The 27,644-nt window shown below is 35.0% G+C and overlaps 1 protein-coding gene across 13 annotated transcripts in view; it reads left to right on the plus strand.

Annotated features, from left to right (window-relative positions):
• Nucleotides 1-23,030, plus strand: part of PAPOLA (poly(A) polymerase alpha) — a 54,716-nt gene extending 31,686 nt beyond the window's left edge. For 4 of the 13 annotated variants that reach the window (XM_042235459.2, XM_042235458.2, XM_012099023.5 and 1 more), the window contains 10 exons: nucleotides 1,201-1,254; nucleotides 1,793-1,912; nucleotides 3,034-3,143; nucleotides 5,544-5,665; nucleotides 8,699-8,841; nucleotides 11,170-11,270; nucleotides 11,466-11,686; nucleotides 15,382-15,444; nucleotides 17,306-17,380; nucleotides 19,379-21,520. In XM_042235459.2, the coding sequence (XP_042091393.1) occupies nucleotides 1,201-1,254; nucleotides 1,793-1,912; nucleotides 3,034-3,143; nucleotides 5,544-5,665; nucleotides 8,699-8,841; nucleotides 11,170-11,270; nucleotides 11,466-11,686; nucleotides 15,382-15,444; nucleotides 17,306-17,380; nucleotides 19,379-19,474 (1,105 nt within the window). In that variant the 3' untranslated portion in view covers nucleotides 19,475-21,520. Of the gene's footprint in view, nucleotides 1-1,200; nucleotides 1,255-1,792; nucleotides 1,913-3,033; nucleotides 3,144-5,543; nucleotides 5,666-8,698; nucleotides 8,842-11,169; nucleotides 11,271-11,465; nucleotides 11,687-15,381; nucleotides 15,445-17,305; nucleotides 17,381-19,378; nucleotides 21,521-22,575 lie in introns of those variants that run through there. The other 9 variants (XR_009597124.1, XR_009597125.1, XR_009597126.1 and 6 more) reach the window with 5 other exon arrangements.
• Nucleotides 23,031-27,644: the final 4,614 nt, after the last annotated feature.

Consider the following 27,644-nt stretch of genomic DNA (forward strand, 5'->3'; position numbering starts at 1 on the left):
TCAGGTTACTGAGCTTATTAGGGTTTTGATTGACTTACAAGAGCATTTAGGGCCCTAAGACAGTTTTCTGTATATGTCAAATGCATGAGCTTTTAGTGCTTTTATGTGACTTCTGACTTCTTTTTATTTGGGCTATCTGTCATGTTCCATATATTTGGTTTGCTCTAAATAATTGCTGAACAAATTAAGCTGGTGAAGGAAAGGAAGTATTGGCCTATGGAGTTGGACTGCGTATTTACTTTTCTCTGCATGTGTTCATATTTATGTGTATTATCTCTGTTAACCTTAAGTTTATACATGAAGTTTATTTAAAATTGTGGGCATACTCTGGCTTTTCCAACTAGTATCTGGATTCAGTAATGATGTCAGTTTCCTTTCTGAAGTAAAGTTTCTGGTGAGAAGTTTGACTTCTGTCACCTCTAAAATGGGTTTTGTAGAAAAGTATATTGGATTGAATTTTTTTTTTCAGTCTTAATGAAGTTGAGTTACACTTTAGTTTAAAAAAGTTTGTTTCAAAAACATTTAAAAATAGATACTTGGTCATGATTGTGTTTTCTGAATTGAAAATTTGATTTTGTGCTAATTTGAATGGAATTGAATTCCACATAGAAATCACATTACTTTGTTAATCTCATGTTAAAGATGTCTGCTTCTTTGTTATTGAAATTCAGTGTTTGAAAAAAATCACGAAGCCTTACTTAAGTATTCAGTTTAATTTTTGCTACCTTTTAATTTGAATTAAAAAGCATAATGTATTGGATACTATTTTTGAAATTACTGATATAATATGTGTATATTTAGTGATCCTGCTTTTGTGGCTAAAGCCTTGGTGCTTTATTTCCATCAAAGCAATTTTGCCTTTAATGGGTTATATTTCAGTGAGGTGGCTCTTTAAAGATAAGGCACTCCACTAGAATCATTGTACCAAATTATCAGTGATGTTTAGTCAACGTTTTTGAATTAAGCTGCTTTGGGGGTAATTTTTCGTAAAATTACTTTCTTTTACAGAGGAATTAAACTTGCCTAGTAGTCGCTAAACTTGTGGAATTTAGTCTTTATGATTTTACGTGCAAACTGAAATTGCAGTTCTCTCTTGCTAAATTGATCTGTAACTGTCACGAAGCTTATTACATTATGGTGTTAATATCCAGCACGAAGCACTTAAATGAAATAAATAGCATGTTGTCTTTATCTTCAAAGGCATTATATTGTACTTCTAGCAAGTGCACCAACTGAAAAACAGCGCCTAGAATGGTGAGTATCAGATTAGACTTTACAAAACAAAAACAGTGCTTCAAAACGAATCAGATAGCCCCAGAACACAGTAGGAGACGGAAGTCCTTAAAACATCAAGTTTGATTTTGTTCATCAATGCAGCTTTACTAGTTAAATGGAAGTTTTAATGGAAGTATAGAAATTTGGAGATCCATATACAACTTTTTTTTTTGTTTGTCTTATAGAGATCCATGTATTATTTCTTAACTGTATTTAAAGTGCTTTCTTCTAGTTTACTGATTTTTTGTCTGTAAATATTTCTGGGGATGTCTTTTGTAACTTTCCTAGTTTGAAATGTGACTAGATTTGCTTCTCCCTGTGGTTTTTACTTCATTATTTTTGAGCTAGAACATAAGGTTTTAATTTTATCTATGGGAATTGAGACAGTTGAACTGCCCTTGTGTATTTAAGTTATCTTCATATTATAGCTTTATACAAACTTACTTGATTTTGTGCATTTTGTTTTATTTTTTAATTAAAAAATAATTTTCATTAATAATGAGTGACATTTGTTCAGGGTGGGCTTGGTGGAATCAAAAATCCGAATCCTGGTTGGAAGTTTGGAGAAGAATGAGTTTATTACACTGGCTCATGTGAATCCCCAGTCATTTCCAGCACCCAAAGAAAATCCTGACAAGTAAGCAATCCTCTAAAGTCTAGATACCCCATCTTTTCAGCTTTTGCTCATGGAAGTTTTATAGGCAGTTTTTAATAATTCGAGTCACTATTCTTTTGAGCACATCAGGGTCAGACCAGTGAGTTCGAATTCTTCACTTTAGCAATATATTTTCTCCCCTTTTTATAGAGTGGTTTTTAGAATAGCTGCTATATCAAACATCAATCTTTGCTTTTTGATTTTTTTTTACAAAGTGAAAATGCTTTGGTTTGACCTTGCAAAAATTTGCTTTGTTGTGGATTCTGGGACATTAAAAACATAAGTTACTAAAAGCTACCTCTCTTTTAAGGATCTTTTATAGGTTAATTTCCAGTTTGATTGTTGCTGTTTTATTAAGTATATGAAATTCTACTTTGCCTATAACCACTTTATTTGGTGGGCAAGGGGAGTTCTAATAGCTTTTTTTTTTTTTCAAAGATCGAAAATTGGTAAATAGATCACTTAAGTTGGTGGTGTAATAGAATAGCTGTTACTGTTTTTACAGATTAATTTCTTTTGCATTCATGTAAAAGAGTTGCCATTTGAGTTTTTCATAAATTTTTTCTGTTGATGCAATCTTAGTCATTAAAAGACCTATCCATTCAATAGATGTATCATTAAATGTTCAAAAGTAGCTGAATCAACCATTATTCTTGTTACTGCTGTGGTCAGACTTCATGCTACCTTTTCAGTAGAGTTTTAAAAGTTTAAGGAATTATATATTAAGGTCTAGTTAAATTTTTATATCTAGACTAGTTTCAGATTTTTCTAAATGCCATTAATTTATGTAACTTTCTTGATCATTGTAACATTTGTAACTTTCTTGATCATATGTAACATTCCTTTGATCATTAAAAACACTGGCTATTAGTACATAGATAATGAAGAGGATATTTGTCGTAGGACTCCAGTTTTTTATAAAGCAGTAGAAATACAGAGGGCAGATGTAGAGGAGACAGTTGAGTTTTGGTGGAGTTTGGTTTATAACTGAGTTTGCTTGTGTATTTGTATTCTGAGTTTTTCCATGTACATCAGATTGTGAAGCATATTGATAACTTTTCATGAAATCCTGATAAATTATTGTGATACTCTTTATTTTACAGGGAAGAATTTCGCACGATGTGGGTGATTGGGTTAGTGTTTAAAAAAACAGAAAACTCTGAAAATCTCAGTGTTGATCTCACCTATGATATTCAGTCTTTCACAGATACAGGTATATTTCTCCTTGGATAATCAAAACATGTGCTTGCGTATTTGAATTGTCTTCATTTATACCATAGTAGAATTTGTAATAACTTGGGAATTTGTAATTACTTGGGAATATTTTATAGTGATCATCAAAATAACCTTAATATTTTTGGATTAGGTATTAGTTTCAGTAATGTCTAATACGTTAAATAATTTTTTCCTTTTGTGGTATACCTAAAACAGTTGAATCACTTTAAGTTGCCTATGATTACTTTATGAAATTAGAAATAGCCTGGATATTTGATTCTCTTAAAAGACTTGAGTCTGTGTCTGATTGCCTTAATAGTCCTGAACCTTAGAAAATTTTGAAGCTAAACTTTGGTGAAATGAGGTTATTTATCCTGTGAATTATAGACTCAAGTTTTAATTCATGAATGTGCTTAGTCGCTCTATTGTGTCCGACTCTGCGGCCCCATGGACTGTAGCCCTCTAGGCTCTGCCCATGAGGATTCTCTAGGCAGGAATACTGGAGTGGTTGCCATTTCCTTCTCCAGTTCATGAATAGGGAATACGATATGAGTTACATTTTGGATTGACCTGAGATAGAAGGTGGTATGGTTTAACTAAAACCTTACTACTAGAAGTAGTTGGCAGAAGCTAAGGTTCTACAGAAGTAACAAATCATGTAGAGATACTTGGACTAGACAATTTTTTGTGCATTATCCCTTGTTGAACTGCTTATCACAGTTTGTACTCATGAGCCATCAAGATTTTATAGCATATTGGGGAAAGAAATATTTGGTTGTCCTGTATCTTGAAACGTTTTAATGGAATACTTTGTGGGATTTTCTAACAAAACAAATGTAACATGTTGAAAACTTAAGTTCTTGCCCTTGTCTCCTTTAGTGTTAAATCTTTTTAATCTCAGGTGGGAAATGAGATCTGGCAGCTGTGAATTTACAGTTGTTCAAGTTAGAGATCTTGCAGTCTTTGAATCCTGTTTTCCCCATACTTGGTATTAACCTATTAAAAAAAACATCTTATCCCTATTTTCAGAGTACATTGAGATTCTTGCTACTATTTGCTATTTCTACTGCTTTTACCCAAGCCTCTTACCACTGGTCTTTTGGAGTACTGCCATTGTACTTTTCTTATTCTGCCCTTCATCTGTTCTCAGTCAGCATCCAGATGATACTAAGCTAAACCATGTCTCACCTACTAAAAGCATACCCTTCTCACTCTGAATCAGTCCATATATCCTTACTGTGGTTTGCAAGCCTTTATGTGACCTAGTCTTCTCATTATGACTCTGATGTCATTTATTTGTAATTGTGTACATATATATATATATATAAAATTTCTTTATATGTGTATATAAAACTTGTAATAAGTTCAGAATCCTTTATCCCTGTGTCTTGAGGTCAGGAAAGTAATAAAGTAATTTTTCCAGTGGGGAGCAACATTCTATAGTCAAAGACAGTAATATTTTTATACAATATTTACATACAGTATAGGTACAAATAGTTCAGCTCAGAATTTGTCTTTGGGGATTTTAGGATTACAGATAAGGGCCTGCGGATCTTCTACTTTTCCTTCTCCCCATGGCCTTTTTGTCATTCCTCAGACATCCCAAGCATGCTCAGGACCTTTTGTTCTTGGTGTTTGCTCATCCTAGAAAGGATCCCACAAGGTACTCTGAGCTTATTTACCAGCTTTCATGTAGTCTCCACTCACGTGTAATCTCTCCCTGCTAAGCTTCCTGTTTTCTTCCCCTACCCAGTTTTTTCCTCCATAGCACTTATCACCCATCTGATATGAAATATACATTGCATTTTATTCTGTTTGTTTCTCCACTAGAATGAAGTTTGAGGTTTTTTTGGTTTCTTATTTCCTGCTATATTCCCCATATCAAGAACGTGATATTTTCCATTTGGATACCTTCTGACTTTTGATTTATTGCAGTTGTTACATACTTGGTCTAGAATTTTAAATTATATTGCTAGCATAAATAGAATCCCAGGGACGGGGGAGCCTGGTGGGCTGTCGTCTCTGGGGTTGCACAGAGTCGGACAAGACTAAAGTGACTTAGCAGCAGCAGCATAAATAAGTATGAATTTAAGAAACCTCTTTTCTCCAATTCTGTCACTCCTTGAGGAGTTAACTCTTTTATTAGTTATTACACTGGAAGAATTAATATATTCTGTTTTTATTCATTATGTATACCTTGTGGTAAAAGACATTTATTAGAGTTTGCTCAGGCAATGAATTATGTCAGATCAGAGATGACATTTTGACCAGATAATTTTACTGATAGGCAGTATTAACGAAGAACGGGTTCCTACTTTAGAATAGCTTCTCATGAATGAGTTTAACTGCCTTTATTAGCATGTTTCTTTCGCTTGTAACAATTTCCTAATTTGTATAGTTTATAGGCAAGCAATAAACAGCAAGATGTTTGAGGTGGACATGAAAATTGCTGCAATGCATGTAAAAAGAAAGCAGCTCCATCAACTACTGCCTAGTCACGTGCTTCAGAAAAAGAAAAAGGTAAATTTAGAAAGTACTTAAAAAGCATTACTAATCAGTGTTTTATGTATCCAGCCTATCAGTATTTCAGAATTTAGGCTCAGTCGATAAGTTGTATTTGAAATACAGATCACAGCATTTTGAAAATCTCTTACATGGGGAAATTCCATTATGTGAAACTTCGCTCCTAATCAGTTACTTACACACACTTCCTTCAGACTTCAGATTAGTTGAAGTACCTCACAGCATTATTTTATGTATATATTTGTGTTCTCTTTTCAGAAATCTCCTCTTCTTACCAGTTTAACATCACACATTAGTATGTGCTTTCCTTTGAAAAGCAAAGAAAGTTAAATTACGTAATATGTAGATCAAGTAAATTACATGACTTTTTAAATGAAAATGATTTTATTTTATAAGAATTGCATGTGCGTGTTATTTAAACTTAGAAGTTGTTATAAGCTGACTGGCAGTGGTGACCAGAGGTAATGCTTTGCATTCTGTTCTTCTGTTGCTGATGCTTCCTGTTGGATGACTTTTGTTAGCCACGTTTTTCTTATTTGGACTTATTATAGTGTACTTATTAAAATTTTAGTGCAGAAATAACATTTTTACTTTAAGTGGTTTCCAAAGTGTTTTATTTTTAAAATGAAATACAGCAGTGAAAATACTTGAGCTCGAGGTACATATGTTGGGTTAAAAGTACAGATAGTTAAAAGTACAGATATTCATAGGTTTGTAATATATTTTTTAAGATAGAATACAAAATAAAAGTATGTATTACAGGATAAGGACTGTTACCTTCTGGATGATGGTTTATTATCTGGGCCTGGGATTGGGAAGAAAGGGAAGAAGTTAACACACAGTTCAAGTTCAGGCTCCACTGCCTCCTAGCTGTGAGACTTGGGCAAATTGTATTATAAATATCATGTTCTTGATTTGCCTTAGAATTGTGGTACTTTTGCCTACCTTATTACGTATTTTGTGAGGATAAAATATACCTAAATCTGTAAAATTAGTGCCTGGCACATACTGAATCCTCAGGTTTGTTTCTGTTACCACCACCATCATTATTATTTGTAACATAGAGGTACTATTTTTTTAGGTGTAAAATACATAAAAGTATATTTCATTTTTAAAAATAGCATTACATTAAAGCCTTCATACACGCTTATTTGTTACTTCTCATGAATTATCAAATTAATCTAGAAAGTGACAAAATATATTTCCTGTTATTGAGCTTATTATTTTTTGTCATAAAGTTAACAGAATTTATCATTAAATTATTTTATTTTTAAAATAAAAGTTTGTCCTCTGTACCTTGGTGTCACATTATTAATGGGTTTAAGCAACTATACTTACATGTGTGTTTACTGCATACAAAAATATATAACCATTTTATGCGTTTTTAGAAGTGAATGTGCATAATTAGATTATGTTCTTCCATGCTTAGCCATTTTAGTGAAATAGAAATATTTATAAAGGAAGTAATTAGGTTTTCCTGAACCTTTAATTCAGATTAAAAACTGAATTAAAACCTTTAATTCAGATTAAAAACTGAATTAAAACCTTTAATTCAGATTAAAGACTTCTAAAACTCCTGTTTACATGGCAGTGTTATATTTGGAACAACTAGCTTGTAATTAAAGTAAATTAATTTTTTATTCTATTACTTAAGGTAGTATTTAGATAAAATCTTCTCTGTTATAAAATGTATCATTAGTGAGCAGACATTTATTTAGTCCAAAAATTGTATCAAATAGAGTTTAACCACAGTCTCACTGCCGATTTCACCTGTCTCAACATTTTAGTGTATATCTATTTAGACTCTTAGTGCATGTATGTAACCCCAGATCATGTACTTTTTAAGAGGTTTTTAATGATACCTGCTCTTTTGTGACCTGCTTTTTTGAGGTGCTTTCAACTTTGTGACCATTTAGCCAGATTATATTACAAATACTGTCTGGTTGGTATTTCTTTGTATGGCTATAGTATGATTAAATCTCATCTTCCCCATTTGGTCAGTATTGATTTATATTCACAAGTGGTATCTCTGAGGCATTCACTCAAAGATTAGGTTATCTTGTCATTTGGGAAGTGGAGTAGGTATACATCCCTTGTACACACACACAGGCATACACATACGTATGGGGTATGAGTTTTTTTTAATAATGCAAATTACTTCCATTAAAATGTTTCTGTAGGTGAGTGAACACAAACTAAAAGTGTTCTGAAAAAAATGAAGAAATCAATTTGATGTTATAATAGTGCTGATTGCAGAAACAGACACTTTAAGTTAATCTAAAATCAGCTTTTATCCCAGAGCACTGTTTATAGTTTTTTAGCTTTTGGTTTTCCTGCAATGAGAACTTGTTTTGAATGCTTTGTTAAGAGTCAGGACCAACATTTGGATTTACATGTGGTCATTAAGTTTTCAGGAAATTATTTTTGGTTTTATTTTAACAGGATAGTTTATACTATTAAATATACCGTTAAAATCCTAAGCTGCAGATAGAGCTTTGGCAATCTCTTGCTTTTCAGAGAGGTTCATACAAATAACTAGGAATAGGCACTGAATTGTACTACTTGATGATTTTTTTTTTTTTTAATCAACACATTTTTTATCTTTGTTGTAGAACAATTTGAACTCTGCAAACGAAAAATTACTTCTAACCCCACTAGCCAGAGATACTCATTGTTGCTATCATCTTTTACTGTTGAAGTGTGTGTGTGTTTATAGTCCTCTGACTTAAGTTAGGTGCATCTTATTTAAAGTGCTTTTTAATTTGAGGTGTGTCTTACATGGTTTGTATGTTTAATATATCATTCCTCCCCCACCCCCCACCCCCCGAGGAACTGTAGTTAAATTGAGGACCCCAAGAAGTCAGAAAGTATGTGTCCCAAATCTGCCTTTTATATTTTGGCATGACACTTCTGGTTATCCTAACCTTATTGATTTGTGCTTTTCAGTAGAAGTCATTTTAAAGGATGTTCATGTTTCAGAGATCTGGATAACATAAAGGTATAATTGACTAAATACTGTATTAATTGCAGCATTCAACAGAAGGCGTCAAGTTGACACCTCTGAATGACAGCAGCCTCGACTTGTCTATGGACAGTGACAACAGCATGTCTGTGCCTTCACCTACTAGTGCTATGAAGACCAGTCCGTTGAACAGTTCTGGCAGCTCTCAGGGGTAAGGACAAAGGGAAGGGAAGTGGAGTGGCTGTTTGAATAACCAGTTTCTTAAGTTGAAATACCTACTGCCTGTGGTGAACTACATGGTGTGCTAAGGAGAACCACAAAGAGGGACGCAGTCGCATTTCTGTCCTGGAGATGCTTAATCACCTACGTAGCAGGGGGTAAATATCTGAAAATACTGGCGATCTTCCAGAGAAGATTTATGTGGGCTTTTTTAAGTGGAAATTTCTTTTGAAGAATTGTCTCTTCAAGAGCATGTAAAGCAGCTTCCCTGATAGCCCAGTTGGTAAAGAATCCCCCTGCAATGCAGGAGACCCTGGTTCAATTCCTGGATTGGGAAGATCCCCTTGGAAAAGGGAACGGCTGCCCACTCCAGTATTTTTGGGCTTCCCTCTAGGTTCAGCTGGTAAAGACTCTGCCTGCAACACGGGAGACCTGGGTTCGATCCCTGGGTTGGGAAGATCCCCTTGGAGAAGGGAATGGCTGCCCACTCCAGTATTCAGGCCTGGAGAATTCCAGGGGCTGTATAGTCCATGGGGTTGCAAAGAGTCAGACATGACTGAGCATCACAAAGCAGCTAAACATTTTTATCTTGAAGAAAAAACATGGCTGTGGTGGCAAAAATTAGAACGAAAAAGCCATATTTATGTTTTAACTTCTGTAAATCTTCATAGTGTATCATCGCTGATTTTTTTTAATGGATATACTACTGTATTTTCAAAGGGAGCTGTTTATTGTAGATTTGGGGGGCGCTGCTGGTATTTTAAATTGTGATGGTTACATTGATCATTTGTTTAGTGAGTTGGTACTTAAACCAGGAACACTCTTCTAAATGCATGTTATATATATTGTTTTTTGAAAAGAGCAGTTTTAAAAATTGAGTTGTTAAGGTATATTGTGAAATAATAGCCAGCGGCAAAGATGCAGGTTGGGATGAATCTTTGGATTAGCATGAAGCAGAAAATGCCAAGGTGCAGTAGATGACGGGGATTTAGTTTTCTTCTCTTTGGCTTTGAATATGTGATGTGTTTTTAGGCCATTCATACATAATCTGAAGTCTTTGGGCATCAGCCTGGTCCTTAAATCTTGCAGTTTTAAAGCAATTCTGCATTTGTATAGCATTAACTTCCAGATTCGTATTTTTAATGGTTTCATCTGGGGTTTTTTTGTTGTTTTTTGAGTGAAGAAGCAAAAATTTTAATAAGAATTTTGGAAGTTGTATAAAAACCTTTGTGTACTTTGAGTTTTTTCACATGTATGTAAAATAGATCTTTGCTCAACCATTTACTATGTACTATCCTTTGCTATTTTATTTGCTATTTCAGGTTTTCTCTTGTATCTGTGGTGGTTCTCTTTTATTCTTTTCTGTTTAATCATTAGATGCTTGTGCCTTTTCAGGGCTCTCTTTTAGTCCTTTATGACTTCTCTGTATTCGCTTTGAGGGTGTGGCATCACCCACTCCCTTGACCTCATGTCCTCCCATGTACCAGTGAGCTCAGAACTTTAATAAGCTGACTGCTCTCGCTGCTTGTGCGTGTCTTGTAAGCATCAGAAACCCAGGTCCTCTAGTTTTGCCCACCTTGACATGGTGTTCAGCAATTGGAGAGTGTAAGTTATAGTGGAGGGAGAGTGAGTAACAGGAGATACAGGGTTTACTTGAGAGAGAAAAGTTAGAGATAGGAGAATGAAGGAGGGGTGATTTGAGTTTCCTGAGACAAAGGGTGAGTGGGATCCGGAACACTGGAGGAGAGATTGGGTTTTGAGATCATTTGTTGTTTTATCTGGGCCACTGGATGGCCTTTTAGGATTTCATGAACCCTTAGGTTTTGCACGTCGAATCTTATTTCTCAGACCATTTTCTTGTTTTACAGCTTTTGATGGTATTTTTTTATACCCCAAATCATTTAAGTCAGTTACCCTAAATCAAACAAGAACAGATCTTTTTTTTAGCTCTTCTAATATGGTAGTCATTGGCTATATGTGCCAGTTTAATTAATGTTAAATGAAATCAAACATTCTGTTTCCCATTAGCTGTATTTCACATGCAGAGTAGCTACCTGTGTATAGTGGTTACCATACTGGTTAGGGTAGATATAGATCATAGCTACAAAAATTCTGTTGAGCAGCACTGTTTTAAAATGTTTCTGTGCTTTTGATTGTTGATTATATTTTGTTAGTTACTGATGTATACATATGTATGAGAAATAAAACGAAAGAATCAATCATTTACTTTAAAAATAACTTCACATATTAGATTTTGTTACTGAGTTTTATATATCTCTTTGCTCTTTTTCACTTTTTAATTTTTGTTCCCCATTTTTAGCAGAAACAGTCCTGCTCCAGCTGTAACAGCAGCATCTGTGACCAACATACAGGCTACTGAAGTTTCTGTGCCACAAGTAAATTCCAGTGAAAGCTCAGGGGGTAAGGAGATGCCAGATAAGGAAATACTTACATTATATTTGGTTTTAGCCTTCATTTTGAAAAATGGCTTTGTTTGTTATGTAGTTTGAATTTAGTTTTTTAATACCATTGTTTTTATTTCCCTGTAGAGTTAAAAAACTTGTAACTTGGTGTTCTGTAATTTAGCGCTTATGTATTTATATACTTACTACTTAGGTACATCGAGTGAAAGCATTCCTCAAACTGCCGCACAACCAGCCATTTCATCACCACCAAAGCCTACGGTCTCCAGAGTTGTTTCCTCAACACGTCTGGTAAACCCATCACCGAGACCTTCAGGAAATGCAGCAGCAAAGATACCTAATCCTATAGTAGGAGTCAAGAGGACATCCTCACCTCATAAAGAAGAGAGCCCCAAGAAAACCAAAACAGAAGAGGTATCTATATTTAGTCAGTCTTGAGAATAACCACCTGGCCCGTTTTGATATCCAGTGGAAGAAAACCTTGTGAGCCCAAATTGAGGAGCAGTAAGGAGGACAGCTCTTAGATCGTTTTAGATAGTGCTTCAGTGCTGCGGTTTGCTCTTTTACCCTTTGCCGCTCTTTTCAGTAGCTCACTCTTTCATACAGCTGTGTTTCTTGTTTAAGTTTCTGTGCCATGTCTAGGCTGTAACACGCCTTAGCATGGGTTTGCATGTCATCTTCACGTATTGCTCTCTCATAGTTGCGTCTTTCACAGGTGCCAGTTCTTCAGTAGTCCCTTTGCAGACAGTTTTCTGCTTCTGTACTCTGTATTCCAAGTGGAGTTTTGGAGCTTCTGCACTGTACTTGGTATCAAAGGGTCACTGAGAGGTTCTCAGGGAATTCTTACTGAACGCCTGGCCATAAGTTGCCACATCAGATTAGTTTTGGTACCTTGAATGATTGTGATTATATCCTCCAGCCCTTTAGGAAATTTTCTAATAGTACTTCCATTTTTCACAGTGGTTGGTTTACCTCATCAAAGTCTCAGTTTTAGGAAAACTGTTAAAAGTGTACATTGATTTTGGTGTTTATCTTAAAATAGAAGTAGCCTTGTAACACACTTTCATTGTTTCCTGGAATCACTCTTACTGTGTTTTCCTGTTAAATGAGGCATTCACCATTGTCCCAGAGATGACAGCCCAAGACAACAGTTTTGTGAAGATTTTTGGCTGATAACTTGTTATTTACGAACCTCCTCAACGTGAAAGTTTCTTTAGAATGGTGGCAAGAAAGGAGGGGTCTTATATAGTGATTTGATTTTTAATGGTGAAAGATTATTATTGTTATTCCAAGCTTAATCTGAACCCTTTTGGTTTAGATTTTTTGGAAACAGTCACTGTTAACTAAATATGAATAATTTAATGAATTTTGTCACTCTGACGATGCTAAATGAGAATGAAAAATGGGTATAGTATATCATGTTTTGTACCATGTATTCTGAAACACATCTGTCTCTGTAATATCTCAAGGCAAGTTGATTTTCAGCCTCAGTTTTTTAGATTTTGTTGTTTTGATTTTGCTTTTTAAAATACAGATTTTAGGGCTTCCTCCAAATACACGGAATCAGACTCTCCAAGAATTAGACCTACTAATGTTTTTATTAAAGACCCCAGTTCTACATGATACTGTTGTGCAGCAACCTAAGAATATAGTTTTGATGTAATACCACTTTCTGTCTAGTGATGCTTGTTTGGAGTTGTCAGAGCATTTCACAATTCATGTTTCTTTTTGCCTGTAAGGTATACGTAAGCATAACTCTAGATACCTATCATTCTGTTGCTTCATGTTAATGGCCTAATTCCTTTCCCTGTGAGAGTTCCAAAATATGTATCAGCACAATACTTAAAATTTCATTTGTGCTTACCTTGGTAGGAAATACTCTTGTTTCATGTCTAGTTCAGAGAGGCAATAGGAATATAGAATTTTTTAACGTCATACAGAAAAATTTAAATATGCACATGAGATCATTTAATTTTTAAATAAAAATTCAAATATATACAAGAGTACCCATCATGCAATTTCAAGTGAATTCAGCCAGTCCCTGTACCCTTAATTCTTTTTGCTTTCCATTTCTGCTGTACTTGGATTATTTAGATGCAAAATTCAGGCTTCAGTCACATTATTTCATTAGTATTTTTAAAATCATGTATCTAAAAGGTAATAATTACAGGAAAGAAATATAAGGAAAAAAAGCCCACCTTAAAAAAAATGAGCAGTCAGATATCTAGTGAGTACTCAAATGCCCATGATTGTGTCGTTGATTTTTTTAGTAGTTTTTGTTTATTAAACTCTGTAAGATCCTTAATTGATTTTTCTTAAGTATCTTTAAAAATACAGGTTCAAAAAAAATAAATAAAAATACAGGTTCATTGCTGCCCTCTCCTCCGTATAATTTTTTGTTTTATGTATTTTCTCACAGTTTGCATCTTACTTAGGACAGCTTCGTGGAGTTGACTAACAGAAGTAGAATTTTAAGATAATGAATGGATCTTAGAATTTTAGGTTTTCTCATAGACTGATCTCCTTTCCCAAAAGAGGAACTTGAGGTTCAATAACCTTCCCATTTATAACACTAATGAAAGTCAGAGTAAGGATTAGAACTCAGGCCTAAATGTCATGGTGCTAAAGGTGAAAAAGTCTGTTACAGATGCTTTGATTTTGAAGGTCTCCTACTAGGTGCTTCGTTATTTGTTAATGAGTACTTAGTATTAGAGGTTTGAGTAAACCAGAAACAAACACTGGCTTACTCAGTGATGTACTAACATGTGTACAGATATGTTAGGTATCGTCAGGTAGTTTAGTTTTACTTTTTGCTTAATTTTTATCATATGCTAAATCTTTTTGGTAGAAATGTAAAATAAATATAGAAAAGGTTTGCCTTATCACCTGAATTCTATGGCTAAATGCTGTTCTTTCTGTATGTGTATATATATGTGTGTAGATATGTATATATATAATTTTTAAGTTATGGAAAATTTCAAACATATACGAAATTGTAATGAACAAGTTATGTTTATGTCACTCAAGTGTTAACAGTTAACAACTCAGGGCCAGTCTCGTTTCATCTACAAATCTACTCTCTTGCCCATTGTTATGAAGCAAATCCCAAGCATGTCGTTTCAATCATAAATATTTGTGTGATTTTATATTGGTAAATATACTGATAATGTTTATGTATATGTATGTATACATATATATGTATACACCTATCTTATATTTACTGATAGTAATAATAATTCTATAGTGTCACATAGCCAGTCAGTATTGAAATTTGCCCAGTTGTGACTTAAGTTACTATTTTTTAAGTTTGTATGTTTGCAGTGTACAAATAAAAGTCCTTAAGGGAATTGGTTGATACTGGTGTTAAATCTTTTCTGCTCTGTAAGTTAGCTGTGTTTCTTATGTCTTGTTTTAAAGCCACATTTACAAGTAAATTTTAGTTCTGCCTAGTAAGGAGCGCAGAGAAGTTAGGGTCAAAATTGTTTTTCTTAGGAAAGTGATGTTTATTCCAAGTCACTCACTACGGGAATGAGAAAATACAGCCATTTTTGGTTTCTCATTTCTCCTCTTTACCAAAAATAAGTTGTTTGTTTTAAATAGAATTATAATAAATTAGGGAGGAAAGAAAGACCTGAGAACATTTTTCAGGCTTCCTCCAGGTTGTTAAACACTAAGCCAAGGGGATTCTGTGGTTAAATTAAGTTTGGGAAAATTAAAAAGAGACAGTCTTCCTATAGCTTCTCAGAACCTTTTATGTACTAATATATATGAATCTCCCAAAAAGGAGGTGATAGTATTCCAAGTTCCTATGTTTGATCAATGAGCTCTTTTTTTCTCTTCCTTACAAAAAAGTATTCTATGAACTCCATAGTTTGGGGAATATACTTCTGTCGATGACTGATTAACAATGACAGTGTTCCTCATGTGCTTTTTAAAGCCGAATCTGTTAACATGAAAAAAAAAATTTAAGCAAACCAGCAATCTATTTTAAGGACATACTTGATCTTACAGGTTAATTATTTTATACTTTAAAAATTTTTATAAATCATTGGCAAAAAGCAATCTAAATTTTCGTTTTAGAGAATAAAGCTTTTTTTTTTTAAAAACAGGATGAAACAAGTGAAGATGCTAACTGTCTTGCTTTGAGTGGACATGATAAAACAGAAACAAAGGTATACTAATTTAGCCTCAGAATTCATGTTCAGTTACTAGTCCAGAAGGTATGATGGGAATGTCTTTAGAGCACTGCGCTGCATTTTGTTCTACAGGTTTTAGGTTGTTTTCAGTATTGTGTTCAGAGGTGTGTTTGTTCCTTTTTAATACTCATTTATGGCATTGAAATTGAATTTCTCAAGTATATGAAGTCCTCCTAGAGGTGGGGGTATCTGGTGGGCACTAAATGGAATAGCATAGTGAGATGTTCCTGCCTGTAATGGAATTTGTATTTAAGTAGAGAAGATAAGAGATAGATGTGGTTGATTACATTAAAATGAAAGCAGTTGATGGTGATGAGAGGCAAGACTACAGAAATAATAAAGACATCACAGAAGGGAGAACAGAGTATTTGGAGTGATCCTTGAAGGATTCATAGGGTTTGGGGTAGTGTAAGATGAGAAGGTCATCTCACTCTTGAGGTGAGAGTGTGGTATATTTACAGAGCCGGTTTTTGGCACACAGCTCTGGCTAGAACCTGGGGTGCAGGGGGCTTGAATCAAGGTAGACGGGATGGGAAAGATTGGTGTAGCCAAGTATTAGATTTTGAATATAATTTTTTTCAGAAATTGAAGCGTACTGAAGGCTTTTAACTTTATTCTCCTTGTAGAAAAATTGCAAATCTTCCTCCTTACCCGCAAATTATCTAGATCGATAGGTTAGCAAATATTATTTTGGTGTCTATAGGTTTTGTTTGTGCCTACATATACCAGTGCCTTCTGCTTTCAAATCTTTACTCACTCTGTAAAGCAAGAAAAATAGTTATGCCATTGAGTCATCTGTAGATATTATTTATAGCTGCATTGAATGCTATTTTAAGGCTGTTAAACCCTATTTTATTCAACTAGTTGCCTATTAGCAATTATTTCTGTTAAAAAAGGGAAATTGCCCTTTGCTACAGTGTTGACTGTAGCTAAATACCTACCATCCATTTATGTTTGTTTTATTAGGATAAATTAATGAAAGAGCAATTACTGGGACAAACAGGTGTTTTTAAAAGTTGATATGTGTTGCTAAGGTATGCTTTAGAGAGACTGCACTCCTCCATTGCTACTACACTATTTACCGTTTCCAGTGTCATAGGAGAAATTTGGTATTTTGTAGTTTTATTATTGTATATATTTTATAGAAATTCACATTTTTGTATGTTTATTTTCACTTAAGTGTACGTATCTCTGTTATTTTTTGTGCACTGCTTTGAAAAAGGCTAGGGCAGTGGAATGACACAGTTCACCCTGTATTTTCTGGTGATTTTCAGAGTAGAATTAGTGCATTGGTTATCTAGAAGGGGAATAGAAACCAAAAGGAAGGAGGACTGTTTTAGAGACATTTTCTTCTTTTAATTAAAGGCCTGAGAACAGTTTTTGTGCTTCTCGGTAATTTAATAATACTGAATTGGTTTTTTTTTTTTTTTTTTTTTTTCACATAGCTTAACCTGAGCTTGGGTTTATACTCTGTTAATTATTGTCCGGGCAACATTTCATAATATGCATATATGTGTCTTTAATTAGTGCTTGTTTAAAATGTCCAAGTTGAAGTTAGTTGGAAAGTCATGAGAAATTTTGACCATGCCTTATAAAGTTTAAGTAGGCAAATAGAAATTCATGTGTTATCTGAAATGGTTAAATAACCTACGAGGTTTTTTTTTTTCTTTTGATGATTAACCATTTGATGTGATAGATGGTTTTGTAATGTAGTCACATCTTTCTCTTGATCCCTCCTGTCTTCCAATTTGTCTTTTTTATTAACCACCAAACCCAGTTATGTTTTTTTTATCATTTTTTTAAGTCTCTTTCCTCCCCCGTCCTCTTTGTCTCACAGGAACAACTTGATACAGAGACAAGTACAACTCAATCAGAAACCATTCAGACAGCGACTTCTCTGTTGGCCTCTCAGGTACTAAGTGCAAAAAGCAAGGGGAATTTTATAAATGTTGTTAAGATTAGTGTCGTATAATTAATTAAAGTGAGTACATCAGAAGTTTATTTATCTTTTTGAAAGTAAGTGCTCACCTACAAATATATTTATAGTATTCAGAGGTGGAGCACTGGTTGTGATGAAACGTTGTTTTGCACAGTCAGGATGCTGACTCATCCCCTTTTTATATTATTTGACATTGCGGATCATTTAAATCCTCACTGCACAATATGCAGTCTTCACCTGGAGGTTTTGTTATAAGTCAGAGAGTGAACTTTAAATTAGAACTTAAAATCCTTCTTCATAGATTGCTTTTAAAATGTTTTATTTTCAAAATGTGTTTCTGCTTCACTTTTCACTTCTGCTTTTCAGTTATTTATTTAGTGTAACCCATAGTTCTTTAAAGCTGTTTTTTCATTTGTCCTAGAAATTCTACTGTGGACAGTCCCTTGCGTACAGTAGACACTTGGACTCTTTTCATTAATTTGTGAACCTTCATTTTGTTTGTGAAATAATTGTTTTCTTCTCGAATCCTTTCAAACTGAAAATACTCCAAAGTCTAGGTCAGGCTCTGACATCAAGTAAATACGTGCTCTAAGTAGACGTTAAACTGGCTCACCTCCACAAAGCTGCTGCCCAGCGGCGCGGGACTGGCAGGACAGTCGGGCTGTGCTGCTTTGTGGCTCAGTTATCTCAGCGTGAGAGTTTTAAGATGAGTTTTTGCTGGCTGTTAACCTTCGTAGTTCCTCTTGATATAAATGCTATGATTACTTTCTGAAATGTTTTATTTTCATAACCTTTAGCTAAATAAAAATTTTGTGGGGTGGAGTGGAGTAATTCCAACATTAGGAAGTGTTGTACTTGATACTGATACACAAACTTATTTATCAAGATTCAGTTTTGTGATTGTGACTGCATGCCTTTTGGTTAGCCACATTAATCTCTAGGGAACTATTTTCATAGTTTGTTTTGTTGACTTCATCCCTCTAGTGATTCATACCCTTGGGTGTTTGCCTTTTAGATGTTTTTATAAGGAATTAGAATTTTCTTTCTAATGAAAAGATCCCTAGCACCATTGAGAGAAAAATCACCAAGTTATATATATAATATAAAAAGTTATGTGGATTAAAAAAATTTTTTTATCTTTATTTGGTGATAGAAGGGAGGTATTAATATTGTGACTGTGTCTAACAATGAATCTTTGAGATTAACTTGAAATATTTACAGATGAAATGATAGGATCTCTGGGATTTGCTTCAGAATAATCTGGGAGTAAAGGTGGGAGAACAGTGGATTGGCTTTGAAGTCGGTAATGAATACATGGGCATTCATGATATAAGGCTCTACTTCTGTGTATGTTTGGAATTTTCCATAATTAAACAATTAAAAATGCCATCTTGTTTTTTTTTTTGTTGTTAAAAAGGCTTTGTGAGTAATTGTTTTTAACATAATAAAGCCACCCTAAATTTTGAATAAATCAAATTGTTGCTCAGTTGTGTAGATTTAAATTTTAATTGACAGTGTCAGAAAATAATACATTCACTGTTAACTGCTACTGCTGCTCCTGTGTGTAAAGTGAACTTTAAGTATTCTCCCACATGGTGGTGCTCCAGTGCCAGTTAATATGACTATTAGTGCTCTAACTGAACATGAACTTAATAAGTGTATGATAGGTTATTGTTTGGAAGACTGTGTTTATTAAGTTGTTTTTGAATTTACTTAGTTTTTGTATATTGCTTAAAATGTTATCAAAATATTGCTCCTTATTTGAAAATTTCTACAAGTGTTAAAACAATTCTGTAGTAATAGTCATTTTTTGGTGTGCTCCATTTTAACAACATTTTAGAGTGTTTTTAAGATTTTAATTCTTATGAGAAGGCCCTCTCCATTTCTTAGGAAGTAAAGCAGTGAAAAATCAATCCCATTGATAAGTTACAGTACTTTGAACAATGTTGTGTTCTTTGCTTTTATTCTCAGAAAACATCCAGTACAGACCTTTCTGATATCCCTGCTCTCCCTGCAAACCCTATTCCTGTTATCAAGAATTCAATAAAACTGAGATTGAATCGGTAAAAACAACCTCAGGGGTCCAGAAACAATGTCTGCCAACTCAACCTGTTGTCTTCAAATGCTAAAAAAGGAGAACGGAGGGTACAAGACTAGACATGACTGAAAGTGGATTGAGGGTTTTTTTGTGACCTCCCTTACTGGGCTAATCAGCACTTGATCGGAAGTCCAGGTTAGTATGTGAAGCCAGGAGTACTATTATTATTGTGTTAGCAACAGTTGCATTAACTATTTCAAAAAATTACTGCCTTTAAAAAAAAAAAAACCTCCAGCTCTGTTTGTATTCATAATCGACATCTGGACTGGGCTTATGTTTGCTGCATTGTTTGGAAAATTTGCAATACAAACTGGCATAAGAATTCTTTATTCTGATGATGCACTTTTATGTATTTTTTATTATTATTAGAAAGTAGAAATAATTTTAGATTTTCAGCTTGATGGATTTTCATTTTTTCCTGAAGAATTTCCTTTACCATTAGTCTTCAAATTGGATGCCGTTGCGCAGTGATGTACTGTTATGCTTCAGAGAAAGGATAAGAGTACATCTAGGTCAGTCCCTCTGAGGTAGCTGTAACCTTTAAAAATGAAATGTCAACACTAGGGTATATATTTGACATTGAAAGAAAAATTAGGAAATACTTCGTTTTGATGGGGTCATGATTAAGAAATGATATTGGTTTTTATTTATAGAATTGTTTAGAGTGCATACAAATCAGCGATCAGCCAGCGAATATTTTTCTTTGAGCTTGTTAAAGCTCCATATTCTTTTGCCTTCAATCTGTTGTCTTTGAAACCAAGCTTTTTGCTCCCTCCCTCTTCTTCCCTCCCCCGACCCTTTTTGCTTGTATGTGTAAGGTAGGACTTCTTGCATAAAAAAAACAAAATGCCAGTATTTTCTTAAGCCATGATGTGTAACCAGTGACTCTGTGGCTATATGGCACAGAACACTAAATTTTGGTCCCATGGCTGAAACTTTAGGGTGACTAAAAATAATGCCTGTGAAACATGACATCTATCTTGGATGGCCGTTTGATCTCTAAATATGAGGAATTTTGTACACTCCACAGAACTCCTGTCTATAGCAGAGTTGATTTTCAATATTAAATGTGGGCAAAAACACATTTTCTCCAAGAATTTTAAACTAATTTTTATTTTTACATGGTTGACCAAAACTTGTCAGTAAATTTTACATGTAGAAACATTTAAAAATCATTTCTAGCAAGCACTTGACATCTAGTCAGCTCTCTACTCCTTTTTCCATTTTGTTTTATCCTATCAGTAAATAATTCCTCATAATTAAGCAGCAGAGCATTCATCTTTACAAATATATGAGGAAGCCAGATGTTGATAAACTTATTCTTTCTTAATCTGGACAAAGTAAACCTAACATTTTTCTGGTGAGCATGTTTTATGAATCCTCCATTGTGCTCCATTCTGTCACATGTGCATTTTTCATGCTAAACTGCAATTACTTAAACTCTTCCCCGTTCCCTCTAAATTAATTTTCCAAAGTTGGAGTCTAGTCTTTTCCCCCTTAGGCTATGCATTAATTGAGGCTTTCTTTTCACCATACTTTGTAATGTCTAGTATACAGTATTTCTACTTCCCACATCTTTGCTCTGCACAGTCACCTTGCCCTTCCTCCCACCACCTAAGAAGATAAGATGATCAGACTAACAGGTGAAGTCTACAAGGTGTCTGTGTGTTTTGTGTAGCTTCAGAGTTAGATCGAAATTGCCAGGCACAGATTTAGTCTTGTCATTTTGTTTACACATTGGGGAAAAAGAATTCAGTTTATTAAACGTTTCATGTAACTGCACCCAAGTTTTGCCAAGCTGGGAACTTGGACCTTTTCTGTGTAGTGACTTTTTAATTCTAGTTTTCATAACCTGGAGATCAGACTGTTGCTTTCGCATGATGTACGTAGTGTCTCATGACTGGAGTTTGCTTTGTTTTATAGTATCTGTACTCCTTGTATTTTTCAAGAGCTATTTTGTAAACAGATGATGTATTTCTCCATTGAAAACACAATAAAAAAAAAAAAAAACAGCACAATCCCACAGTTGGCTGGTTTCTTTTGACTGACTTTTTTTTTTTTTCCCAGTGATACCATTATTGCTACTTGTAAGTTATAGTATAGCTCTAAGTGAAGATTTGCTGAAGAATTTACTTTTGTTACTTTCAGGAAAGCTCTATATCTGATTAATTTTTGCCATTAGTAGCAGCCTAATAATAATAATTGATACCTCACATAATCAGGTATTTGTTTTTCATATAATTGATCATTAGGGAGGAAAACATGAATATAGTACCTGATAATTAATTTTCAGCTGACCCATCCTCCAGAATACTTGCTCTGTTTGTATAGACACCGTCTCTTTTCTTTGTATTTATTCCATGTAGATAGCAGCGTACGTACTGCTGCTGTGCTTCCTTTCAAAGCTGGTGGTTTTCAAAGCATTTGGTGCTTTATCTCTAATGTCAGCAGGTGGCACTGTTGTTTTTCAGTGAATTTAGGATCCTGCATTTCTCATTTTATTAAACGCAGATCAGATTCTACTTTTCTTAAATCTTTAAATGGTCAACAAGGCATACATAATTTACGGATTAGGAATGAGCTTTGTGTGCATGTGGTGGTCAGCTTTTGGGTATGGTTATCTTAGGTGCTTTGGGTGGAGGGATTGACATTCTTACGTTTAATTATTTCAAGGGATGTGCAGTTGTGCATATTTTCGTCCCTGAAACTCCAGATTCTAATACCTTTACTATATGTAAAAATTAAATATGATTGCAGTGTGGAATAACCTTTTATCAAGGAACATTTAACTTTTGGGACTATTCAGTAAAAGAGAAACCTGTTAAAAACCCTTGACTCCATTGTTAACACCTGCAGAATAGAGCTTACCACACCTACTGTGATAAGACGCCAACGGGGAACTGGATATCGCAACCTTGGGAGTTTTGTCACCACATAGCCTTTTGACATTTCATGCATCTTGCTGAATTAGTAAAATGATAATTGAAAATGTGTTTTGTGGTTCTGGGTATATTCTGGAGTAAAGTGTGTATTTTTCTAATTAATACCTCTGTTTTTTTTCTCCACACAGAAAAATGTTTTAGAGCTCTGCATAGTATTAATTCTGGCTGCACTCAAGGTGGCAATAAATGATCAGCAGCTCCAAGTAGTAATTGATATATAAAAGGATAAATCATTAATATACACAAACTTGTAGACCAAGCCCTGGAAATATTAACTGTTCGTGCGCTTCAGTGCACTTAAGCAGAAAGATAAACTGTTTACCTAAAAAGGCATTGAACAGTCCTTTGGATATACTTTGGCCTATTTTAAAATAAAAGAATAGTACAAGGAAAATTAATTGCCTTTTACCCTGAATTGTATGTTTTGCTTTTTTAAAAAAAATTCTCCACTTTATTTCTTTTCTGTTAGCTTTTCTTCAAACCAAAATCACACATGGGTGCTGTCTCAATTGCAGACCTGAACTTGGGGTGGAGGGGGCGGAATTGTGTGTTCTGTAATAAACATGACCTTCAGTCAGAGAGAGACAAGTGGTCTGTTTAATTATGTGTAATATGTTTCTCATTTGTAAAATCAATTTATTCATCCTTACTCCATACTTGTCAGTTTGAAAATTCTTGTGACATTTTATGTAGGTTTTGGCACCAAGAACGATGGCGTCAGTAGTTCTGAGCCATGTATTGCAGAAGTGATTGTATGTACTTAATTCTAGAAATGATTTCAAATACTTAGAAAGTCATTTCAACTTCAGCTTTTCTTCGTTAGAGACATGCTTTTGTCTTAGTGTTCTGGGAAATTCATTGCAGCTGATCAAACCATACACATTTGCTGAACAGGATGGAATTTTAAGTAACATTGTTCCTTTCCCAGTCCTGTCTCACTTCACAGGACTTTGCTTGAAAGGGTAGAGTTGCGGTTGTGCACAGGTTCCTGTTTCAGAAAGCTCACATTTGTGTGATAGGTTGTGACTGTAATTGTACTTTGGTCATCTTTTTAAATGCTTCATGTTTTCAGATAGCTGCAAACCACATTTACAATGGGCACAGTTTTGTTTAGTTTATCGAGTTTAGCCACCTAATACTTAAAATGTTGATGTTGAAAATAATCTTACTTTACAATAATGTAAATAAGGCCATGCAGTCACTTTTTTCCTGTTTCGGATCTCTTCAGATTTCACTAATAGGTGAAATGAAGAACAGAACAGTTGGTGTGTGTGCTCCAGTCAAAGCTTTGTAGTTTTTACTATGATATTCCCAAGGTACAAGATAATGCCTTATCAAAAATAGTTTTCTCCTTGCCACCCAGCTTAGAGTTTTTGTTTACACGTGTTATTTTTATTTTTTAGTGGGAAGAATGGATTTATGTTAAATCTTTCAAAGTCCTTAATGGGTCCCAGAATTGACCAGGGATAGAGTTTGTTGGTTTTGTTTCAACTTTACAGAATAAACAGTTCTAGAAGCCCCAGAGCTGATTGACCCTGGCCTTGAACTTAACACTCAGGTCCTTTTCCACCTGAGCACAGACATCACAGCCCTAAGACAGTTTACCTAAGACACACTATAGCAAAATGCATTATTTAGGACAGTATAAATTCAGTTGTATCAGAATCTTAAAAACAAAAATTTGTTTTACTTATAGATGTAGAATATTTTTCAAACAATTGTGTCAATAGATTGAAATATAAAACAGATCAAAAGGGAATTAAAGGTAAATCCTGATCTGTTAAGTCATGGGCTGAGTGGTATAATTAATAGTTCCAGTGATGAAGTATCACTAATCTAAGTACCATGCATTTCAATATTTAGAACTACCAAACATTATACTCAGTTTATAGTTAACTTGGGTGTTTTAAATTTCATATTAGTCATGTGATTATGACCCAAATTAAAAAATGTATATATAAAGTCTCTACAAATAAGCTGTTTAGGAACGCTTCCATTAATTAAAGCTATTTTTTTGATTCAACAGATTTCAGTCCCAAAATATGTATTTTAAGTTCAAAAATGTCAGTTTTATGAGTTTCATTCAGGTCATTGCAGACATTTGCCTCAGCCCTGTATGTTTTCTAATCATGATATATAAGGGGTTATCAATTTTATGGAAAGGCAGAATAACAAAGTTATCTGTGGGAAGTAAAGTGCTCTTGTATCACTACTGTGCCCCATTTCAGTCCCTGTACACAAACGTGGATGTTGAGTAGGTGGTTTTCAGGATTTTAGACATAAGAAAGTGGGTAGATGTATTTTAATATAATAATGTAGAATATCCCAACTTTGTGCTTATTCCCTGTGGATGCTGTCTTTCTCTTGGCACAACACCCTCCTTACAAACTTTCACACTGTGTGGTGCCTGGTGCTATGTGATTTCCAGAAATCTGGCATGAAAACTGGTCCTTGTTTGCGTTTTCTGACTGCAGTGGAGCTGTTAATAAAGAGATTGATGATAAAGTTGTCGAGAAGAGACAGTTGGGCAGAACTACTCCCCATGAGTGACAGAGGGCATGATCTGCCTTCACAGCCAAGAAAGCCGCCCCCAGCGGCGAGCCGACCGTGCCTGGACCCTGTGCCAAGACTATTAGAAGGAGCGTTAGCGTACTACTAGGTTACCGCAGCTCTTTAATTTAGACTTGGTCTCACATTTCCATTTTTAATCTATGTTTATGGCATGTTCAGGACAAATATATTTGTGAATGTGACACACTTCCCAATTGTAAAATAATTATCTTTGCAAACTCTTAAAAGCACTCATAATTCATTCTAAACTGATTTAGTAAAATTAGGTTTTATTTATAAAATATTAAGGTTCTTACAGAAAGCCTAAGTCCTTGAAGTCTGAGAATAAGCACTGGCTGCTTGTTCAGTTAAGTATTGGTTCTGGGATGTTAAGTATCTTGGTCATAGTGATTATAATTGTATATATTTTTCATCTATCACTCCTAATAAGCTTGAGTGAGTGGTATTTGGTTATGCTGTTCTGTTTTGTGTGGTCTCCTTGAGAGTCAGTGAGGATTTTTGTCACTCTATAACACTCCTTTAAAGATAGAGATCCTGCTGATGATCTATTTTTTAAACCATCCTAGGTCACATGTCTTCTGCTTTAGTTTTCCTGAATATGTGACTGTTTTGGACAGGCTTCTCTTCTGTGTTGTTGTGGCCTTTGTCTTGTTAAATAAATGACCCAAATGTGGACAATTTAGTTTCTTGACAACGAAAGAAAAAGTTTTTTTTTTGAAAAAGTTAATTTTGCAAGTATGGTTTTTGCCTGTGCCAGTCAACAGTTGAATTCTAAGTATGTGTATCTATCACAAGGCTTACATTTTTATTTTTCAATGTGTTGATAAAATCTCAGAGAAGGAACCTAATGGGGTATCTAGTTCATTGTACTCGTGACAGGCTCATCCATTTCCACGGAGGGAGGAGTCCCTATTTCATCCTTGCCTTGTCAAGGCAGTAGTTAAAATTTTAGATTGGGCTCACAGTGATTTCCTTGATCTGCAGCCATCTTTTTCTTTTTTTAAATTTATTTTTAATTAGATAATTACAATATTGTGTTGATTCTGCCATACATCATCATGGATCAGCCATAAATATACATCTGTCCCCTCCCTCCCACCTCCCATTCCACCCCTCTAAGTGATCTTCAGTAATCTTACCGTTACCTTTAGAAGCAGGTTCTGACTGATCTGTACTTACTTTAACGTGAGACCTTCAAAATGGATTTCTGCATGTTTGTTCTGTTGGGCTTACTTTTGATTTGGGAGGAAATAAGGTGGATGTTTGCAGGGCCTTGATGCAGTGAGCCTTCCTTGAATCACATCACCTTGAACCTCAGGGTGTCTGAGAGCCTGTTCTCTCATCGCCAGGTTTGTTCTTGGTGTCCCCTGGATCTCCCAAGAAGGTTCATTGGCTAGACTTCCCAGGGTTGGTTCTGATCACAGCCGTGTGAACTGAAATCTATAAAATAGATGCTGTGGTGGCTAGAAGAAAGGCGAGCTATGAAGAATCCTAGTGTTTTTCATCAGCTGCTTCTTGGCCTTGTAGTACTTTCTTTAAAATTTTTAAATTCAGAGCTCTTGTTTTTCATTTTCACTTGTTTGGCTGCATTGGGTCTTTGTTCCGTCATTTTGTTACTTGGGGTCTTTTTGTTACAGCACGGGCTCTAGAGTGTGCCAGCTCAGTAGTTGTAACACACAGGCTCTCTAGTTGGAGTCCTGCGGGCTTAGTCGCTCTGTGGCATATGGGATCTTAGTTTCCCGACCAGGGATTGAACTCAGGTCTGCCACAGTGGAGGGTGGATTCTTAAATGCTGGGCCACCAGGGAAGTCCCAGCCTTGTAGTACTTTTATGAAGAGTTTTGGATTTGATTGTTGTTAAGCAAACAGGCTATGGGAGAGGTTGAAAATTTTACTGTATTTCCAGAAGAGTTTTAAATAGCTTAGACCTTTGAAATGGCTAACAGTGAAGTTTTTAAAAAGGATAATACAGTTGAGATAAAGGGGAAGTAAATCTATAATAAGATGAGGTCAGAAACTTAACGAAAATAATGTCCCCTTTGCTCTTGTCTGTTCAGTAATGTTTTCAAATTCTCTCTGATCCAACTCTTAGCAGCCGCATGGAATGTAGCCTGCCAGGCTCCTCTGCTAAGGGATTCTCCAGGCCAGTGTACTGGAGTGGGTGGCTGTTTCCTTCTACAGGGGATCTTCCCGACCCAGGAATCAAACCAAGGTTTCCTGCATTGCAGGCAGATTCTTTACCAGCTGAGCTACCAGGGAGCTCTAGGTCAGCACTTTTTTAACTTGCTGGCTTCATGGGATTTATATCCTAGTGAGTTAATTTTTTATTAGTAATGGCTGGTAGGAAAATGTCATTATTTGTAAGTTCTTGTGATTTTTGGTTTGCTGACGTCAATGGAGCTTCCATGAGTAAAGGATTAGAAGTTAAAGCATCTAAGGGGCTCTGACTTGAGTGGTATTTTTTTGGAAACCTGTCATACTGGTTTCCATGAAGAGAAGACAGGGTAGGGAGAATCCCACCTGGTGTTTGAGACATGACCAGACACCGGAGTCAATTGGAAGGTAGAGCCTCATGGAGAATAAGACATGGGGTGTAGGCTTCTTGTTCAGTAGAAGACTTGAGCTGC

This window comes from Ovis aries, chromosome 18, assembly GCF_016772045.2.
Source record: "Ovis aries strain OAR_USU_Benz2616 breed Rambouillet chromosome 18, ARS-UI_Ramb_v3.0, whole genome shotgun sequence".
NCBI lineage: Eukaryota > Metazoa > Chordata > Mammalia > Artiodactyla > Bovidae > Ovis > Ovis aries.